We start from the raw sequence: 22,335 nt of genomic DNA on the forward strand, positions 1-22,335 counted from the left end.
ACTAGGGTTAGACATATACCAAATCTAAGGAAAAATCGGCTTTCATTGGGAACTTTAGATTCTAAAGTTTTCAAATGTACATCTAAAGGAGGAGTTCTAAAGGTTTCAAGAAGGTCCATAGTTTTGATGCAAGGACGGATGATTAGTAAACTGTATAGGCTTGCAGGGAGTGTCAAAACAAGTGCAGCAATTGGAGAGGTGGAGCCACATTAAATCGTACAACAATGATGAGCTATATGGGACACCCCAGATGGAGGGGTGTGCATCAATATTGGTTCAGGTGAGTCAAAAAAGGCATCCTTAAAGGGAATGTGGGCCATAAGGTATGATATGGCAGATATATAGAGACAGGTGATTGCAAATTCGACATTAACAATGGTCTTCTTCAAGGTGGCTTGCAAATTTCAAGCCAAGGAGGAGATTGTTGGGTTTGGGTATGTCTTGTATTCTGCAGGTTCATATAATTATAATTAGGTTGTATTGTAATTGGAACAGGTTTTAAGTCAATTATTTGTACAGGGGTAGACTTGAAATTATATGAGGATTAGAGTTCTAGGCTTCCCTATAAATAGTCTTTGTTGAATAACCTAGATAAAAGAGCAAGCAAAGGATAACACTTTATAAGGCGTGAGAGAATGAGGGTTTTAGGAAATAATGGAATCCCTCTCTCTGGTGGATGTAAGCAATCTTGTCAAACCACGTTAAATTCCTTGTAGTTGTGAGTGTGTTTTGTTTGTGTTCTTCTTCGTGGTTGTGCATCCATCCCCAACATTCACAAGAACACAAGCAAAACACACTCACAACCGCAAAAAAAATTTAACATGGTTCAGCAAGATTGCATATATCCTCCAAAGAGAGAGAGATTCCACTATATCCTGAAAACCTCATCACTGTCACACCTTACAAAGCATTACCCTTTGCTTGCCTTCTTTCTTAAGGTAATCCCACAGAGACTATTTATAAGAAAACCAAAAAGCCTAATACCCATACCATTACAATTCTATCCCCATAGAAATGATTGACCCAAAACCCATTCCAATAACAAATAGAGCCAAACTATAATTATATGGACCTGCAGAATACAAGACATACCCAAACCCAACAATCTCCACCTTAGTATGAATTCTACAAATCAACTTGAAGAAAACCATTTTGACGTCTAATCCACAATCATCTATCTCTGTGTCTATGCCACACCTTACTGCATATAGCCCATATCCCCTCCAAGGATGTCTTCCTGATCGCCATTACCTAAACCAGCAAAGCACACACACACCCCACTTGGGGTGTCTCATCCAGCTCATCGTTGTCGCACGACGTGACGTGGCTCTTCCTCACCTAATGTTGCAGCCTGCTCTAAGAGATCACCACCACTCACCAAATACAAAGTGAAAGTCACCCGCTTCTTTTCAAATTTGCTCTTGTTTGATGCCTAAACAACCTGCAAATTCGCTCCACCTATGCCCCTTGCCGAAATGCCAACTGGAGCTCCACTTGTTTCAACACTCCCTGCAAGCCTGTCTAATTTACCAATCATCTGTCCTTGCATCACAACTATGCACCTTTTTAAAACCATGAGAACTCCACCTTCTAATGAGCATCTAAAACCTTTAGAATCCAAAGTTCCTGATGAAATCAGATGCTTCCTTAAATCTAACAAATGTCAAAAACCCTAGTCAAAGTTCACACAATCCCATCAAACATCTGAATCCATACAGTCTAAATTTCGATAACATCGTTTTTCGCATTATTTGTCATTTTGACAGTAGCACCCTCACATATATGATATGTAGCAAACCAATCCCTAACTCAATAAATATAAAATGAGCAACCAGTACTAAAATCTAGTCTAAAGTATTCATACCTAATGTTGTAGTCAGAAGGAGATCCCCTCCAGCATCACTCCAAAACCCATCTAAAACAGCAACAGCGGTATATGATTTTCCTTCTCCTCCTCCTTTTTCCTATCCTCCTTACGCCTAAGAGAAGCCCTCTTTATATGACCTTCCTATTTGCAATAAAAACAAATTATTTTGCGACCGACAAACTTTAAGCGACCCCATGGCTAACCAAACCCCTCCATTCTCCCATTTGATTTCCTCCACCATGACCACCCCTTACAACTAAGGCACTACTTTCATCTGACCCACTAGTTTGGCTATTTTTCCGCCTTGTTTCTTTCCTCAGCAAAGCAGTAATAACATCATCAAATTTCAAAATATCCTTACCAAAAAGTAATATAGTCACAAAATGATCAAACAACTAAGGTAATGATGCCAATAGGAGTAATGCCTTATCCTCCTCTTTAATCTCCTAGTCAAGAGCCAACAACTTTGTCAAAATACTATTGAAGTCAACCAAGTGCTTGTAAAACTTCACTCACTCGGACAATCGAAGGTTATATCATTGTTCCTTCAAAAAAGCCGATTTGTCAATCACTTGGACTTGTACTTGCTCTCCAACTTTACTTAAGTCTTCCACTGGATCTGCCAACCTAATGTCCTCATAAAGAATATTATCCGCAAGATATAACTAGAGCATACTACTAGTTAGATCCCTTAACTCTTACCACTCGTCTTCCTTCATCGTCTCTAACCTTTTTTATTTTTCCTGAGAGCCTTAACAGTCCCCTCCCACATAAGAATATTCTTCACCTGTTGTTGCGACAGTGAAATCATTATAACCATTGAAAAGTTCAATGGAGAAATTTGAAAACTTCTTTGCCATCTTGTCTCCCTAATTTGTGCCCTCCATACCTGCCATCAACCTAAATAAACCTGTCTATTAATTTCCACACGAACCTATAAAATCAATACCAATAGAGCAAAATCTTCTCAATCTATCACTTCTGCTAAGTCCAGGACAGCAAAAAACCTTAGGAACACTTGACCCCGTACCGAAAACCTTTACACAAAATCCTATGGAAAACAATGTAGTAAAAATCCGATGATAAATAATAATAATAATAATAATAATAATAATAATAATAATAATAATAATAATAATAATAATAATAATAATAATAATAATAATAATAATAATAATAACCCTTCTTCTTTTTGTTTTTCTTTGCACTAAACCTTTTTTTCTCTTATGCTTCTTTTGTTTCTACGTCATCTTCCACTCAATGACAATTTTGCTCAAAGAGAAACAACACTAGCAAAAAAAAAATTTAAACAACCAATCTTAACACCCCTTTCAACGTTTTTTTTTTTTTTCCTTTTTCTTTCTCTTCTTTCACAATTAAAGCCAACTGTCCCTTTTTTCCTCCTCGGATCGTCTCTCTTCAACAATTCAAACAATTGGCAAAAAAAAAATATCAATCTCTAATACCAAAGAATCATACATTCGATTATTACATCGAAGCTTTCTTCATTCTCTTCGCATTTTTCCTCTTCTCATTGGATTTTCACACATTTCTGGCCACAATCCACCAAACCAAACTCTAATACCACTTGTTAGGGACAGATGCACAACCACCAAGAAGAACACAAGCAAAATACACTCACAACTGCAAGGAATTTACCTTGGTTTGGCAAAGTTGCCTACGTCCACCAAAGAGAAAATGATTCATATCTCAAAAACCTCACCACTCTCACACCTTACAAAGTGTTACCCTTTGCTTGCCTTCTTTCTTTAAGTTATCCCACAAAGACTATTTATAGGAAAACTCAAAACTCTAATCCCCAAACAATTACAATTCTACCCCTATACAAGTAATTAACCCAAAACCTATTCCAATTACAAATACAGCTAAACTATAATTATATGGACCCACAAAATACATTAATTACAAAACTTTCAATTATATCGTTACAATTTTCTCCTCCACTATCTCTTTTGATGAATATATTTTAATGCAACCTTTACCAAACTCTTTTTTCTACCTATTATATCATTGATCCTCATCATATTACTTTAGAATCTTGAATGCCTTTAAATTGAACTAAAATGAACCAAACTACGGTTCAAGCCATGTTCCATTAATTCATATAATATATAAACATCAGAAATATAAAAAAATTAAAATTATGGATGTTGGTGCAATATCATGTTCAGCAACGCAAGCGAACAATCTGCAAAAACATGCTCGACTAGGTTGGTCGAGGAACGTCTCCGACAATCAAGTTAGTGGAAGTGCACAGCTTTTAGAAGAAGAAAACAACTTGTAGAGCTCTCAATGACAAAGAGAATAAGTCAAGAGTGTGTACATGTTATTGAGGAAGGTGTGGGTATTTATAGATCTTAGGAGAGGATGCCTTAACTACGCAATATTAGAGTTCGAATGGAACTCTATAATTGTTGCTAACTTCCTGGGGGAGAGGAATCTTATCCATCAAGAAAGTATTACTTGGATTGTAGTTGTGCAGTCCGATTTGGACTCTAAGAGCAATTCAAACTACCCGACTTGATCAGAATCCTTATCCCTATTTTTAAGGAGGTTGGTTATTGTTGGTGCAAATGTTTCATATGTAATCTTGTTTCTGAACAGCTCAAAGTATGGTCGGTTCACATGTCTTGTATACATCTTTTGTTTTATACCTTTGTGAGTCCACAACTTATAGTGCTTGAATATTTTGATTTGGTTCAACAACCACCATTAACTGCGGTCAAAAAAGTGTTTTATACTTGTTTGAGAAGTCACCATGTTTCTGTGGCTAAGAAGTCATTTACTTCTTCCTACCACCGAGCACGGTGACTTCAAGAAGTTGTCTCAGTGAGAACTTTTCTCATTACATTGCTGAAAAAGCATGTATTAGTGCTCAAAAAGCAAGAATACAATGCTGAAAAAGAAAAAGTATGTTTTTACTTGGACGCTAATCAAGATTTTCTTCTCTTCTCTCTCTTCTTTCTTTCTTTCTTTTTTTTTCTTTTTTTTTTTTTTTTTTTTTGAATGCTCGATTAGCTTCTGGTTCTCGATCATTCTTAGTCGATCTATCACTATTTCCTACTACTGTGAAGATGGACGACCAATTCCCTGATTGTTCGATCAACTGTTCTTTCTCAATAATATAGTCCAACTTTTGTTGATCAGACCTAACTTTAGTTGCCAAATCCTTCGAACATTCCTTGGTCGAGCACTTTTGGCAAAGACACCCTAGTCAACGACTTCATCTTTGCATAGAATAGTAGTCGTTCTATATTTTTTAAGGCCCAGTTGCTATAGTATCCTAGAATCTTAGTGACTCTAGGTATCTTTCCTAGATGTTGTATTGGGTTCCAAGTGTTATGGACGATTCATAATAGACTACCTAGGTCTACCAAAGAAGAACGGACCTATAAAACCTTGGTCGGACCTCAAATAAACATATAAAATGAAGGCATTAAGCAAAGTGTACAATATGAATCGTAATCAACCTCCTTAAAGATAGGGATAAGGATCCCAATCAAGTGAAATAGTTTGAATTGCTATAACAGTCTAGATTAGACTCTACAACTACAATCCAAGTAATACTCTTTTGGCAGATAAGATTCCTCTCCCCAGGAAGTCAGCAACAATTATAGAGTTCCATTTGAACTCCATTACTACACAGTTAAGGTAACCTCTCCTAAGATCTATAAATACCCACACCTTCCTCATTAACAGGTATGCACCCTTAGGATGCGCTCTCTAGCATTGAGAGCTCTATAAGTTGTTTTATTCTTCTAAAGTTGTGTGTTTCCACTAACTTGATCGTTAGAGACATTCCTCGACCAACTTGGTCGAGCACATTTTTTGCAAGTTGTTCGCTTGCATTGCCGAACAGGTTTTTAAGCAACATTTGGCACCATCTGTGAGAATTCGATCAAAAAAGTCATCATGTAAATCAGATCAAGAATGATAATCAACCCTCCGAATAATGATTAATTTTTTGCGTTTCCTTGTTGATATGGAAATCAAGAAGAATTCGGTTGGTTTCCTTTTGGAGTTACATATTCTAAAAATCACTACAAGTCTTTCCTCCATTTTATCAAACGTGAGGTGATCGGCAAGTTCGCTTGTGAAGTAATACTACCTTCAAATTCACTTTTTGAGTAATCAAACTGTAAGGTATGTTGTACATCCCCTCTTCTTTTTAATTAAAATAGCCGTTATTTTTCATCAAGTTTGAGGAATTATTTTACCGAAGAAATTTTAGTGTTCTGTTACTCCCAAATTGAGGCTGCAAAATCAATTAATCGGAATTTTGTGGGAAAACACTCAGTTTTCTGAGAAGTGGATGTGATCAAAATTTTGTTTTTTCTAAAGTTTGATTCACACTACCTTTTTTAATTGGTAAACTAATCCACACTCTACCTTGAAGAGAACCGACCACTCGCTTCATTGAGTGTTTCGGTTTTTGTAAAATTACATTACCGATAACAGAACCACATGCCTTGGTTTTTGTAAGTATCTTTCAAATTTAAGGAAAGAGAAGGTAAAGTTTGCATGATTACTTTGTCTTGAGGAATGTCAGTCACAATGAATTAACTATTCTTTATGTTTTGCTTTTGGCAAAGTATGGTTACCATAAAGTGAACTAATTGTAGATTTATGATGAATTAACTATTCTTTATGTTTTGATTTTGCCAACGCATGGTTACAATAAAGTGATCTGCAATGCTTTTGGCGAATTACGGTTACAATAGAGTGAACTACTTGCAGATTAATAATTTTAATATGTAATCCGTATGGTTTTGTTCTGTGAAAAAGATGAAATTGCATTAAATCGTAATGCAAAATTCCTTTCTTCTATGGTTCCCATGCAATTTAAAATTCCCATCAGACTATATCTCTTCTAGATACCTCGTTGGATAGGTATCCTTCTACAAACAGGATACCCATGCAAATACACACTTCCTAAGTTCCTATGGAGAAAGAACCCATGCAGACTACAATCCTTAAAAATGAGCCTACTACACTTGCAAATATACCCACAACAATCCAAACTCTTCCAATGGGCATACTGGCAAAAAAAGCTCTATTTGAAAGAGACCTAACGCATTCGGTCTTTGGTTAAAAGTCTAATATTCACACAACTCTGGGAAATCGCCAAATGGAGGTGAAAGATCCATAGATTCATTCGCTGAGACATATGAAGTCATTGATGAAGCCAAGGAGCTAGAGAAGCTCTGTCCAAGACTTTTTTTTTGTTAAGAGTTGTTTCTCAATTTTTGGAGTTTTTGGTTTCAATATATCTTTGCAGGTCTAGTTATTGTATGGAATTCCAGCCTTCTAATGAGTAATGGCATTCTTATGTTCACTAAGGTTGAGGAAGAGAGACCCTTCAGAGAGTTTGAAAGCTCTCTTATTTTTTCGATTAGTGGAGATTATAACACCTGGCCTTTGAGGATGGGCACATCCTTACTATGGCATTTAAAACTGATTTCTGCAACAAGCTGATCCTGAAATGGTCAGCTACTACAAATTTCAGTTGGGAGATATTTCTGGCTGGAAGCTACCTGAGTTTCTGGCATCATGAACCTCAGTTTCAGTGCTAACATCAGGCAAACCAGGAACACACTCAGTTTCTCTCAAAGGTTCTATTGCATGAAGATCACTCGATAACAAAATTTCCTGCTCAAAGTTGAGGAGTGACGGATGTATTGGAGTTTGATGCTTTGGAGGATCACACATTTTCTCTCTATCAAACAATTTCCTTCAGAAAAGCAAATGCAATTTTGAAGAATTACGACACTTCACTTTTACAAACCAACCTGCAACTTTCCCCTTTTTGACTTAAGGTTCTCAGGAGCTCTATTTTCTCTTTCATCCTATATCCAACTGATTTGATCGTCGGAGACAAATTGCCAATCACAGTGATCGGCTCTATGTCTAACGATATTTCCTAGTGGTTGTAGGAGGAAGAACTTCAGATCTGATCGAATCAGCTCAATCCTAATCAAGCTTGGTGTGATCTGCTATCTTGGAAGATTCCACACCAACATTCAGCCAGAACAATGACTTGGCTTGACCAGAACAAAAATTCACTATTTAGCATCAAAGTAAATTTCGCTTTTTGAGCAACAAATCGAATCGCTGTTAAGCATCGATGCAAATTTCGCTTTTTGAGCAAGTTTTTCAAGATGGTTAAGGCATTGAAATGACTATGCTCGACTAGCACTGGAGCGTTTCTGCTCGACCAAAACAAAAATTCGCTACTTTAGCATTAAAGTAATCGCTTTTTAAGTAACAAATCGATTCACTGTTAAGCATCAATGCAAACTTTGCTATTTGAGCAAGTCTTTTCAAGGTGGTTAGGGCATTGAAATGACTATGCTCAACCAGCACTGGAGTGTTTCTGCTCGGCCAGAACAATCACTTGGCTTGACAAGAACATAAATTCGCTATTTAGCTTTAAAATGAATTTCACTTTTTTAGCAACAAATCAATTCACTGTTTCGCATCAACGTAAATCTCGCTTTTTGAGCAAATTCATTGTTAAGCATCAACTACTAAGCCTCGATGTAAAGTTCGCTACTAAAGCAACTTCGCCATTAAAGCAATTATGCTACTTAAGCAATTCTGCTACTTAAGCAATTTCGCTACTCGAGTACTTAACACTTCCGTTTTTTGAGCAAATTCAAACTTTGGCTGCTCAAGCAAAGTTTCTCCTAATTCGCTAATCAACAACACTCGAATAAATTTTAAGCAATTCCCAAGTTACAATGCTCGGGGGAGGTGGTCGAACATATATACCTAACAGGTAACCATGGAAGCTTGGCAAAGTCATTGATCAAGGAATGAAGACCTCTCTCATCTTCATAAAGTAATGCTCAAAAAGCGAGACTTGATGTTAATGCTAAGCAGTGAATAATGTTTTGACTTGCTCTAAAAACGAAATTTTGTTTGATGTTAATCAATGGATCACTGTTCTGATTGGGTACAATCATTCGGTGCTAGTCGACCAAAGTCATTGTTCTGGTTTGAAAAGCATCATTCTAGTGCTCGAACCATCTTAAAAAGACTTGCTTAACAAGCAAAGTTTGCATCGGTGCTAAACAACGGGTCGAGGATTTGCTCAAAAGGCAAAATTTGAATCAATGTTAAATAGCAAATCGAAGATTTGCTCAACAAGCGAAATATTTGCACTAATGTTTTTGTTAGATCAACCACTTATGTTGGTCGATCTTGCCCTTTATATTTAATGGTAAAATTCCTTGATCGACCTTGACCTTGGTCAAGCATGATTTTCACCTCTTTTTGCAACTTTATCGGAGACTTTCTTTTAATTGTATTTGATTTGTCAATCGCCACCCTGGTTAGTCTATTTTAGGTCGACCATGAGTCACTTGGTCACGGTAACTCCATGCTCGGACCAAGGGGTCTTCTTCTTAATCAAGCTTTGAATTGGACAAGTAGAGTTCGGTCTAACTTTTGCTTGACCAATGCTGCAAGCGGTGCATTTATGGGGATAAGATCTTTTGCATCATCTCCGTTTAAGCCAGTGTTCTAGTCAAATGCATCTGAATTTTCGTAGTGCTCAAACCATTGAAATGGTTGAACTAGTTATGGTCAAGCAGAATCACTGAACTGGTCGAGTTTCTTAAACTTTCATTCCAAGTTGTCAGCTCTCAAATAACTAAGGAGACTAACACTATCAAACAAGATGGTCCGACAAATGAGGCTCTAGCTATTCTAATGAATAAGGCTCCACCAATGAGGAAGACGAAGTCAGCCAACCTATAAGTTTTCTTGGTCGGACCTAGATTCAATCGCCCATATGTTGGCCTTTGTAAAACTTTTGTTATTTAATAACCGGTTTGCTTGGTTGAGCATTGTGTCAATCCTTTCGTAAATCCTTTGGTCTTCTTTTTCGCCTCTTTGGCTATTGATTGATCATCCTTGCCAAGTTGTCATGGTTACATGTTCGGTATACATAGATATATGTTCGACTACTTCCCCCGAGCATGGTAACTTGGGAATGGCTCAAAAAGCGAATTGATGCTAAGCAAAAGAATCGGTGTTTGCTCAAGGAGTGAAACTTACATCGATGCTTAACAAGGACTCAAAGATTTGCTCAATAAGCAAATTTTGAATTGATACTAAACAGTAGACCAATTGATGTTAATCAAGGAATCATTGTTTTGGTCGAGCCGAGTCACTCCAGCGCTAGTCGAGCATAGTCATTTCAATGCCTTAACCATCATAGAAGAAAACTAGGGCCTTTGGCAAAGATAAAGTAATTATTTGCAAGTAAAGAGTTGCATTCCTCTAAAATTCCTAATATATTCCGCTTGATATTCCACATCCATCTCTAGGTTGTATATGGCGAATACTCCCGATTACGCATGAAATGTAGAAAGAATCTCTGCAAATTAAAGATTTCAAATATTGTCAGAAAAAAGAAATAATGATAAGAAATCTCTTATATAGACACTCTTGAAGAAGCTTTGTTGTTAGAACGAGAACTCCGCTTTGAGAATTCTTGCTTGAATTGAAGAAACAGTAACTGAATTTCCGAATGACCATTCGAAAAAGTCACTTGGAGATTCAGCGTCAATCCGCTGTCTGAGAACTCGCCATCGGAATTTGAAGGGAACAGCTCACAATCGGATTCCTTTAGTTTTTTCTCCATGGTGGATTCTGAATTGGAAACAACTAACTTATGCCTGATAATTCAGAAAATTCAAATATCTAAAGTCTATCTTCCTCCTCCGCTACCTTTGCGAATGATTCAGCAGTTGGATATAGATTTTGGTTTCTCACTTCAGTAACCGACTCAAGGCAAGAAATCTCTGACTTAGATTCATTCTTTATGATTGCAGTAGAATTTCATGCTCTATGATCTCTTTCTGTACATGAATTCTCTGAGAACCTATGCGACGCTTCTTAAGTAAAAGTTTGAATAAGAGCTTTCGGAAAGTGTGATTGCCTGCATTTCCTCCACGTTCCCTGAGCCTTTGAAACCCCATTAACGGATCCGGTTATCAACTTCAGATTTCTCTCTGGAAACTTGTCCCTTTCGTCGAGCAATCGAGTCTCTACTCCACAAAACGACTCCGAGCAAGACGATTTTGATAATTCCACTTTTACGTCTATTGCTTCTTCATTCATAATCTTCTTTTGATTTTGTTTCTACCGAGTAATCAGTGGTTGGCCTCTTCTCTTTCCTCAAAGTGGCAACTAACAATCACCTTAAAGTTCTGGCATATCTTTTTGAGATTTCTTCCATTCAAATTCTAGGCAAAAGCATACATGAACTTCTTTAAAAGATTTCGCCATGAAGGATTAGAGTGAATGCAGTAGTGAAGTTGGTTAAGTTGCTCTGCTGGAGGAAACCCTTTAGCTATCGTTATTGTTGGTGGTGGTAGTATCACCTGAGGAGGTTGCGTCGTCTCAACCATTATTATACAATTCTTCTTCTTCTGTTTCACTTCCTAGATGCCGAGGAAAGCAAAGCATAAGTCAACACTCCAAAGATACGCTAGCATCTCTCTCTGAGCATTTATTGAGTTCAAGGTAGTTTCAGTCCTTGTAAGTATATTGAAATCCAAAATTATTCTATTGCTTCCGCTGAAATTACGATAACGCCATCACCACCATTTTTGAAAACTCTCTCATTCACCCGGATACAAACGACTAGCAAATTTTTCAGGTTTTCTCTGAAGATGCTTCCACACGACTTGAGAACCCATCATTCTCTATTGAAGTATTGATATATGCTTTACTATCCGAAGCCTTTCCTCTACAGAGAAGTCAGGCTAGATAGTAGTCCAAGCATGCTGTTCAAAATCCTATATCGAACTTATTTAGGATTTGCAGAAAATGCAAGAATGCTATCTCTTCTGTTCGGCTGTTCTTATTAAAGAAATTCATGCTTTTCATTCCTTGGCTCTGCTTGTTCTCTCTGTTTCTAAGGTTTCTGGAAGGAAAAAAAATTGAATAATGTTCCGCCTGATTTCCCTGCCTAACTACTTTCTTTCTGACGAAGAGAGCGTTTCAAAAAAGGAGTCTTTGAGCTCGACTTCTCATTCCGCTCTTAGGGGAGTTATGAAAATCCACAAGTGCAGTAGGCTCATTTTTAAAGACCGTAGTCTACATGGGTTCTTTCTCCATAGGAACTTAGAAAGTGTGTATTTGCATGGGTATCTTGTTTGTAGAAGGATCCCTATCCAACGAGGTATTTAGAAGAGATAGAATCTGATGGGAATTTTGAATTGCATGGGAACCACGAAAGAAAGGAATTTTGCATTATGATTTAATGCAATTTCATCTTTTTCATGAAACAAAACCATACAGATTACATATTAACATTATTAATATGCAATCAGTTCACTTTATTGTATCCATACTTTGCCAAAAGGATAGCAGATCACTTTATTGCAACCATGCTTTGGCAAAAGCAAAACATAAAGAATAGTTAATTCATCATAAATCTACAATTAATTCACTTTATGGTAATCGTACTTTACCAAAAGCAAAACATAAAGAATAGTTCATTTATTGTGACAATGACTTCCTCAAACAAAGTAATCATGCAAACTTTACCTTCTCTTTCCTTAAATCTGAAAGGTGCTTTCAAAAACCAAGGCATGTGGTTCTGTTCTTAGTAATGTAATTTTACAAAAAACCGAAGCACTCAATGAAGCGAGTGGTCGGTTCTCTTCAAGGTAAAGTGTGAATTAGTTTACCAATTAAAAAAGGTCGTGTAAATCAAACTTCAGAAAAAAGAAGAAAAAAAAAAAAACAAAATTCTGATCACATCCACTTCTCATAAAACTGAGCGAGTTCCCACAAAATTCCAATTAATTGGTTTTGTAGCCTCAATTCAAGAGTAACAGAACACTAAAAAAATTTTGGTAAAAATAATTCCTCAAACTCAATGAAAAATAATGGCTATTTTAATTAATAAGACGAGGGAATGTACAATGTACCTTATGATTAGATTACTCAAAAAGGGAGTTTGAAGCCAGTATTAGCTCACAAGCAAACTTGCCGATCACCTCACGTTTGATCAAATGGTGGAAAGATTTGTAGTGATTTTTAGAATATGTAACTCCAAAAGGAAACAAACTGAATTTTTGTTGATTTCCGTATCAACAAGGAAACACAGAAAATTAATCATTATTCGGAGGGTTGATTTAGCATTATTGATCTGATTTACATGATGGCTTTTTTATCAAGATTCCCACAGACAACGCCAAATGTTGCTGCAAAATCCTGTTCGGCAGCGCAAGCGAACAACCTACAAAAAACGCGCTTGACTAGATTGGTCGAGGAATGTCTCCGACAATCAAGTTAGTGGAAGCACACGGCTTTTAGAAGAAAAAAAAACAACTCGTAGAGCTCTCAATGCCAGAGAGTAACCCAAGAGTGCGTACCTATTAATGAGGAAGGTGTGGGTATTTATAGATTTTAGGAGAGATAACATTAACTGTGTAGTAATGGAGTTCGAATGAAACTCCATAATTGTTGCTAACTTTCTGGGGAGAGGAATCTTTTCCACCAAGAGGGTATTACTTGGATTGTAGTTGTGGAATCCAATATGGACTCTAAAAGCAATTCGAACTACCCGACTTGATCGGAATCCTTATCCCTACCTTTAAGGAGGTTGGTTATGCTTAGTGCGTACATTTCATATGATATCTTGTTTATGAACAACTCAAAGTATGGTCGGTTCAAAGTCTTTGGGTCGATCGTGGTCAGGCCGTCCAACCAACAGTGGTTGAACCATCAAATATAGGTTGACCATAACAACAAAATTCCTCAAATCATAATATCTTAATTAAAGTCAATCCGTAAGGTAATGAAAATATTATATGCTAAACCAAATACCATTAATTTAACTAGTAAATATGTTATAAGCATATGAAACAAGATTAGATCATTTACTATAAACTATTGATTAGCATATAATCATTACAGTAATACCTTAGCTAAAAAATATAATTTAACAATTCGAGCTTCCTCACAACACTGGATGCCTACTAGTATAATAATATTATTATTTATCTTATACATAATAAATAATATTATTTAATGGTATAAGATATGGGACATCACATCCTTCCCTTCTTAAAATAAATTTCGTCCATAAAACTTACATACATTGTTTGCTAAAAGTTGAGGATATCAGGCTTACATGGGTCTCATGCTCCTATGAAGCTTCTCAACCCAAGTGATTACTTTGCATTACCTTCACCAATGGCACTAATCTATTTCTTAGCTTCTTCTCCTTTTAATCCGAGATTTCAATTTACCTTTCCTCATATGAGAAATCCTCTTTTAGTTGCAATGGTACATATTATATGACATGAGTGAGATCTCCTACATACTTCTTTAAGGCTAACACGGAGAACACATCATGTGTATTGGATAGTTATAGGGGGATAATGCAAGTCTATACGCTACTACCCAACATTCTCCAGAATTTCAAATGGTCCCACAAATCACTAACTTAGCTTAATTTTCTTGCCAAATCGTACCACACCTTCATTGGTATTATCTTCAAGAAAACTCTATCATCTTCATTAAACTCGGATCAAAAGGAGAAGATGAGAAATCGATCAATGCCATCAGTAAAGGTACTGTGAAGCAATCATTCAAATCAAGAAGCTTCATGGTAGCTTAAGACTAAATATGCAAGCCCGATATCCCAACTTTATAACAAACACCGTATGCACATTTTGAAAGTGAAACTTGTTTTAAGGAGGAAAGGATGTGATACTATTTAACAAAACCTTTTATTGTACTGGAAGGTATCCATTGTTTATGAGGAAGCCTAAATTACATGGGCACTTTTTATTTAGTTAATATACTAATTATTTCAACTATTATATCCTAATTGCTAGTTTATGAGATATGATTTAATCCTGTTTTATAAGCTTATAACATGTTTATCATTAAATTAATGATATTGACTAATTATAATATTATTTATCTTATAAATTGAGATTGATTAAGATATTATATGATTTGAGGAATTATATAATTTTAATGTCATATTCTTAATGTTTATATATGTCATGAGTTAATGGAATATAGGTTGAATATAGGCCTGGTTCACTTTATTTCAATTTAAGACATTTGAGATTCCAATGTAATATATAATAAGGACCAAGAACATAATAGAAATCGATAAAGATTGCACTAGTATATATTGGTTTAAAGAGATAATGGAAGAGGAATCTTGTAATGACAATTGGAAGTTTAACAAATAACTATATATTTACAAAACTGTCATCACTCGATTTACTTTTGATTCAATTCAAGTGATTTGAGGTGTTATTGTTATATATGATGCGAATTAAGGGCTTACTAGGAAGAAAAAGAGCTACATACGAATTGCATGAAATTTCATTAGTTTAGTGATATAGTGGAGGAAGAATATTATAAAGATATAACGAGAAAGATGGTACGGAAATAAAGATTTACATATATTGCCATTAGAATCCTAATAGACTACGTGTAGAATTTGAGTTCATTTTGGAGCTTTTCTTTACTAGAAAAGAGAAGGATAGAGGAAGGAGAAGAGAAAATTGAAGGAATGAAGAAGAGGTTATTCTATTTTGAAGTTCTAAAAAATGGTTGAAGGAGACTAAGATAAAGCAAAGTCAAGATAGGTGGATTACGCAATCTAGAGTTTGATATTCTAGTAGGAATATCAAGCTTTAAGTTTAACTTTTATTACGACTATAATCACTATATTAAGTGAAAAACGTTGATTTCTAATGGACAATTGAAAGGAAACTTCAAAATTTAAACATAGATTGTTCAAGATAAATAAAAAATAAAAAAGAGAAAGAAATGTATAGTGAACCAAACATAAAAACAATATAACCCTAATTGAACCTTCTCCGCTAAAAAATAATCCCATCAAAGCCCATATCACAAATAAACCACATATCCCATAACCGTCCCATATGAGTTGTTCTATAGAAAAAGACCTTGGAGAAGTGGCCCTCATTAAATTGGGGCTGCATCAATGTAAATGCTATGTAAAAACCCACAAACAAAGAAACACAATTATGGATAGAAATTATTAACTCAAGATCATTCACAGTTATGAAGGTGGGCTGGTTCTAAACGTAGGCTTCAACACATAGATAACTCTCAATGTAGCAGCAGTGGATGCCGGTCTTAAGATCAAGGTTGAACTCAAACAAGGGAAGAATAAAAAAAGAAAGAAAATGATGCAAACCAAAGCTTCATTATTTAATTTCATAGATCTCTGTGTGTGTGTGTGTATATATATATATATATATATATAGAGAGAGAGAGAGAGAGAGAGAGAGAGCTTAGACTCTTAAACAAAAATAAGAAAACTGCTAATTAAAATATAGAAAGTACTTTGCTGAGTTTTTTTTAGCTAAGATTTATAGCAACAACAGAATAGAAACTTCTTAATTATGATTTTAGTAACTAAGAGAATTTGAAATTAGAAACTAAAGAAATGACCCATTTTGCAACTTCTGAAAAGGTCTTTAGTCTTCAGTCTTCATAAAATATCTTCTAAATCTTTAAATAATGCTTTTGAGCCCCACAAAATCTTTAAATAATATTTCTTGAAGCCCAAAGAGGTTGTGACACTTTTTGGCTCTTCTAGAAGCCCAACTATGCATTTAATTAGCCCTATGGCCCAAGGGGTAGCTTCAAAAGTAAGCCAGCCCTAGGCATCTTAATTCTTTTGTCATATTTATTGCCGAAACAGCTCGGCATCTACATCACTATAATTTCTTAATGACTACCGGTTTAATTAGGTAAATGTTATATGTGGATTGATTACATCGATGATGAATATTACTTGCTATGATATCTATGATATACTACACACAGTTGAGCTTTTACTGCAATAATATGTGACTTTTATGAATGTTAAATAAGAATGAAAAGAAAGAAAGGAAAATGATATAAAATACTCATGTTGACAAGCACAATAGCCATTATATGACTCAATAATGAATGATTACTTACCAAGGAGGCATTGAGGCTAACAAGCTGAAAAGTGAAAAACTAATATTAAATACCAACATATAAACCTATGAGTTATACCAAGTGTGTAGAGATATGACTTAAAAGGAAATATGCAAAGGTGATTAAAAAAAATCCAGAAAGATTAGGAAACTTATGCGATTCTTACTATAATGTGATATTAAAAAAAAAAAAAAAGTAATGCTTAAAATTCCTTAGTGAATAAGCAACTAAAACTTTAACATTCTGAAAGATGGGAGTTATGATGAGAATATACGATTAAATAATAAATCCACAAACTATCAAAAAAGGCCATGACTTGAAAAATTAACTTGAGTAACTTTATCCGTATTGCAATATATAGTTCCAAAGGAGATAACAACATATGACCAAAAAAGCTGCACAGAAAATAAGATGCCATTGGGAAAATCTATAAAGATAAATTGCAAGAACACTATCATTTTTATCATATGACCATGAAAGCAAGAAAGGTAGTGAAGACGGAAACCATTTTTGTGGCATAGACTGAAGCCACTTTAGTGATATAAATAGAATGACTGCAGTGATATAGACTGAAGATGTACCTTCCTTATGGAATATTGAGGTTAAAGAGTGAAATGAAATAAGAAATTATCAAAATTAATGAAAAATATAAATAAAAATGAAAGAAATCATCAACTGAAAAATAAGTGATCAATTTAAGGATTTATGGTCTATATGGACTGCTATCATGCTTATGAATAAACACTAATTGTTTAACATTGTTACACATATTAGTAGCATGATTAAGGCGTTAACTCATTCCTCTATTAAAACGCAATGTATTAGGACTAAAGAGGACAAAGGCAAAGTATTATCATTGTTGAGGAGATGAAGAAGTGATATTCTAGTTTAATTTTTTTTGTCTTATTTTAGAGTTGGTGAAACTCTAATAATGTATTTATTGTTAAGAAGAAGGGAGGGGTTAGTATCCAAATGATGTATTATTTTTAAGTTCAATGTCCTAAAAGACTTTATAAAAAGAAATTAGTTATGCCACCAGTTATTTACATTAAGTGGAGTTTGGCTTCTGCCATCTTTTAATATTTTAATTTAAAATGATTATTTCATATGTTTCACATATTAAGCAATGGAAACACTATTTTATCTATATGATCCCAACAAACTTTAGCACTGAGGGGCCCATTAGGTCCTTAAATTAGGGTGTCATAGTTATGGGTTATAAATAGTATACTATGTGCAAAACCAACAATTTACTAATTAAAGTTCAAAGATGACATAGGACAATAAATTCTTACAACAACACAAGCCTTACACCATTCCAACAAAATGAAGTCAGCTACATGGATCTTTGCCTTCCAATCAGATATGTTTGAGATGATACTATATACAAGGCCTAAACCATACATATATTTCTCACAATTTTTCCTAACATCATCCGGATTAAATCATCAATATGAGGGCATTTAAAGATAAATCACAGCATAAAACTCTTAGTCGGAGACAATTACTGCTGACAGTAATTCAATTTTCATGAAGTTAAGAACACCCCGAAAACAATATACCAACACAAAACAAAGGTGAAAGTATTATCTTGATAACATTCTCCCTGTCAATGGATCCAAATTGAACAACTGGAGCATTCACAGGGAATCACAAACGATGCATGTCATTCATGAAACATAGCAAATCAATTATTAATTCATCAACCAATTATATACAGTAATTTACCGAAGCAAAACTTATCCAGACCATGACATCAAAACTACAAGCAGACCCCAACTAACTTGAATGACAACTCAAGCAATTTTCAAAAATGTAAAGCCATCCAAAGGTAGGAAGGAGGGAGGAGATGACAACCAAACAAAAGAAAACTCTATAAACAGAGGTAAGAAAATTGGGAAATGGATACTACCCTACGTCAGCGTAAATAACATAAACATGCATAAATCAACATCCATATTGCAGTATACCGATAAAATTAAATAAGGTTTCTGAATAAATTGGGTTCACAAGGACACTGAACTTCTTCTACAATTAAGACAGAACAAATATTGGAGTTTGTTACTTATTTAAGCATAAAACTATAATTGGGAACAATAAGCTCTATAAATCTACTTTATATTTAGGATTTCTTAATATGGCTAAATGCTGATAAATTTTGTGCAGATAGATATTGTACAGCATAGAAACAAATCAAATCTCGGTTTTGCAGGTGAACAAGTTGAAATCTTGGGGAAGATTTAAAAAAAAAAATACTAAGTTTTGATTAGTTCCACAATATTTTGAAATTCTCGCTAGTTTCAAGTCTTTCTACCAATAAATGCTAAGTTTTGACCAACATTGACCAATTTCAACCATACCACCAAGTTACCAAGATGAAATCGCAAGGGAATTTGGGGGGGAAGGACCAGGGTGAGAAGGTCTCAACTATTATCACATTATTTCAAAAAATTGATAGTTTCGAGTATTTATACCAATAAATACCAAGTTTTGACCTGCTTTGACCAATTTCAACCAGCAACAGTTACCAAGAAGAAATTTTAAGAAAGTTGTAAAAAATAAAAAGGCAGGTATCAACAGGTTTTAACTAGTTTCACAAAATTTCAGAATCTTCAATAGTTTCAAGTCTTTCAACTAATAGACACCAAGTTTTGACCCACTTAACCAATTTCAACCAACCCCGATTTAGTAGTCTCGACCAGTTTTAACAGTTATGACCAGCTTTGACCAGCCCATCACATGTTGAGTATAACCCAAAAAACACCAAGTTTCAAGCAGTTTCTACCAAATTTAGGTTTCTGGCTGATTAAGACACTGATCAACAATGAAATCTTATCCTTGCTGTATGCAACTAATTTTTAAATTTAAACAGGATTCAACTAAGCTTACTTTACTTCATGCCAAATATTCCAAGGACCGATGAGGGTCATCCATGTGTTTCACGTATAACTTATTCCTAATTGGGAATAGTTGACATCGGGTTATTGTTGAGAATTACAACCAACAATTCATTCTATCAAATTACTCATCAAAATGAGTAAAACTTTGTCAACCCACCAAGCAAAAGTCCAATGTCACAGTAGATGCCTTATGTCTCAAAGAGAGAACATATAGTTGACAGAGAGACCTTGCCAGGGAAATAAAGTATACAAATAAAGACATGAATCACTAGCTCTTACTTATGAAGTGTTCCAACTTGATCTTTCAGATAAGGAAAACTCTTTCTAGAGTTATGCGGGTTTGGTCCATCAAGGAATCTAGATGGTCCCAGAATGCTGTTGAAACCAGACCTCATCCTCCCAGACTGAATTGTAATCCCAAGGACAATGATTCATCATTTATGCACCACCATGAACCGAGGAAGAAAGGACAACAGAAAGAAGAAGAAACAAGGTGGGTGGTATCAAGTTATTGAACAGAATAGCCCACAAAATTAGAGACTGGAGCCAAGAACAGCCCCAATCTGAACATGCATAAGGTGAGACCATTCAACAAGGAGAAAAACCATCATCCTTTTTAGTGGCCACCAACCTTGGAAAGTTGCAAACAGAAATTTCACAAGAGTATCTAACGCATCGAAATTCAGAGCTTGTACTCTATGGCACGCCCAGTAATGTAACACATAGTCAAACACCATCAGTCGAGGGCACACTCACAGCCATAAGAGAAAGAAGACCCAAAAGAAAACCCTTTTGCAAATAGCAGTAACGACATGGGAACCAGACTCCAATGGAAATAACAAGCAAAACCTAAAAGTTACTTGTTACACTCAAATCCAGCATCAGAAAAGGATATTAAAACAAATAGCCCAATTACCTGCAACAACAGATATATCTTTTCCCTTATATCTCTCGACGAACAAATCTACTGTGTTCTTGAACGCCTCAGGATCAAGTAGCAGGGTGGTGATATCCTTGAACATGATCCCTGACATTATCGTCGTTAAATAAAATTAAAAAAATGCTAAAAATTTAAAATTGAAACCAAAAATTCGTCTCATTCAGCATTACACTTCGAATTACAGACAGATTACATTTTACTTTTTCAAGCAGAATAACAAAACCCATTTAAGAATAAATTAAAATTCTAATGTTACCGAACAAACATGAGATATGCGTGAAACCTGATTTCGGAAAATTGGGAACCACGCGTATTCTAGTGCTGATGAAATGGATACGAGGGTCTTCGTCCTTGCAATCAGACATCTTTTCAATCAGAGAGCAACCAAAAAGAAGCTCCCGCACCCACCCCAGCTTTCTCTCTGATTGTATTCGTGAGTGTTGTGTGCTGCTGTAGTTGAAAAAGAAGAATGGCCAGACAGGGAGGCAATGAAATTCAAATTGAGAGAGAGAGAGAGTGGTGAAAGGGAGGGATCTGGGTTGGAACTGGAGCGAGTTTGGTGAGGACTGAGGAGCCTCTGCATGAAGGAAGAGTGTCACTGTCAGATACCAGACTTGCCCGTTTCCATTTGCGCCCCCACAAGAAACTGGAACCTTGCGTGCCGTCGGATGAGAATAAAAGGTTTGATTTTTTTTTTCTTTTTTTTGTAACCTTGATTTATTATATAAATAAGGTAAATATAAATTAATTAAACATTACCCATGAACAAGTACTATTGTTTATCGATGTAAACGTATCGGATGGTGGTAATACCATATCCACATCCTATTATATTCAAACGGATTTATAAGAGAATTTTGATTATCTATTTTGACCCCTAAAATTGATTAGGTAAAAGAAAAAGGCAGATTTTGCCCTTAAAAGTTTTGGAAATTAAATAGTATTACATCAGATTCATTTTCTAGTTTTAATTAACTTTTTTTTTTGTTTGTTCATCTAGTTTTAATTAACATATGAACTATAAGATTTTTTTTTCCTGTTTTGATAAGATATGAACCATAAGGCCATAAGGTCATGCCATGCATTCCAAGATTTTGTTTCCCAGTGGGCTGCACCCCACAAGGGTAATTACAAGCTAGGAGATCTCTCAAGCCCACATAGATGGGATGGTGCTTAAAGCCAAAACAATGTGGGTCGAAGGTCCATTTCAATCTGCTTGAGGATCCGAAAAAAGTGATTGATTGGCCCATAATCTTTTCTCTAGCCCAGTGTTTTAGGAGCATGGGTCTGTTGTTTCAGGTAGAAAAGTTAGTGATTGGGCTAGTAAAAGTTTGGTTGTAGAACCAACGGGGGTTGGTCCAAGTGGTAAGCAGCTTGGTCCGCTTTAAGCAAGGTTCCGGTATCGAAACCTTGTGAATGCAAAAAATTCCCGCTGAGAGACTCACCGACCACCTCCATCATCAGTCCCTCTTTAAGGAATTACTCACCAGGACTACTCCATACAAGGATATGCCAAGTTTCTATTCTAGTAAGTTTCCTTTCATGGAAAGTGAGATGCTTTTGTATATTGGTTGGATGGACCAGTGCACTCGTTGCATGCCCTTTTGTCATCGAACCAA

General features: G+C 35.5%; 1 protein-coding gene across 7 annotated transcripts in view; it reads right to left on the bottom strand.

Moving 5' to 3' along the window:
- The window catches only part of LOC149029556 (adenine phosphoribosyltransferase 3-like), a 43,508-nt gene extending 22,218 nt beyond the window's left edge, over positions 1-21,290 (bottom strand). For all 7 annotated transcript variants that reach the window (XR_016171182.1, XR_016171183.1, XR_016171181.1 and 4 more), the window contains exons 1-2: positions 21,000-21,290; positions 20,693-20,803 (exon numbers count right to left, since the gene is read on the bottom strand). Coding sequence is in view for 3 of the 7 variants with exons in the window: in XM_089141946.1 (XP_088998072.1) it covers positions 20,693-20,803; positions 21,000-21,081 (193 nt within the window). In the remaining 4 variants the exon portion in view is untranslated. The remainder of the gene's footprint in view (positions 1-20,692; positions 20,804-20,999) is intronic.
- Between the last annotated feature and the right edge of the window lie 1,045 nt (positions 21,291-22,335).

Source organism: Hakea prostrata, chromosome 1, assembly GCF_041222555.1.
Source record: "Hakea prostrata isolate BN-2017 chromosome 1, UWA_Hpros_2, whole genome shotgun sequence".
NCBI classification, from domain to species: Eukaryota; Viridiplantae; Streptophyta; class Magnoliopsida; order Proteales; family Proteaceae; genus Hakea; species Hakea prostrata.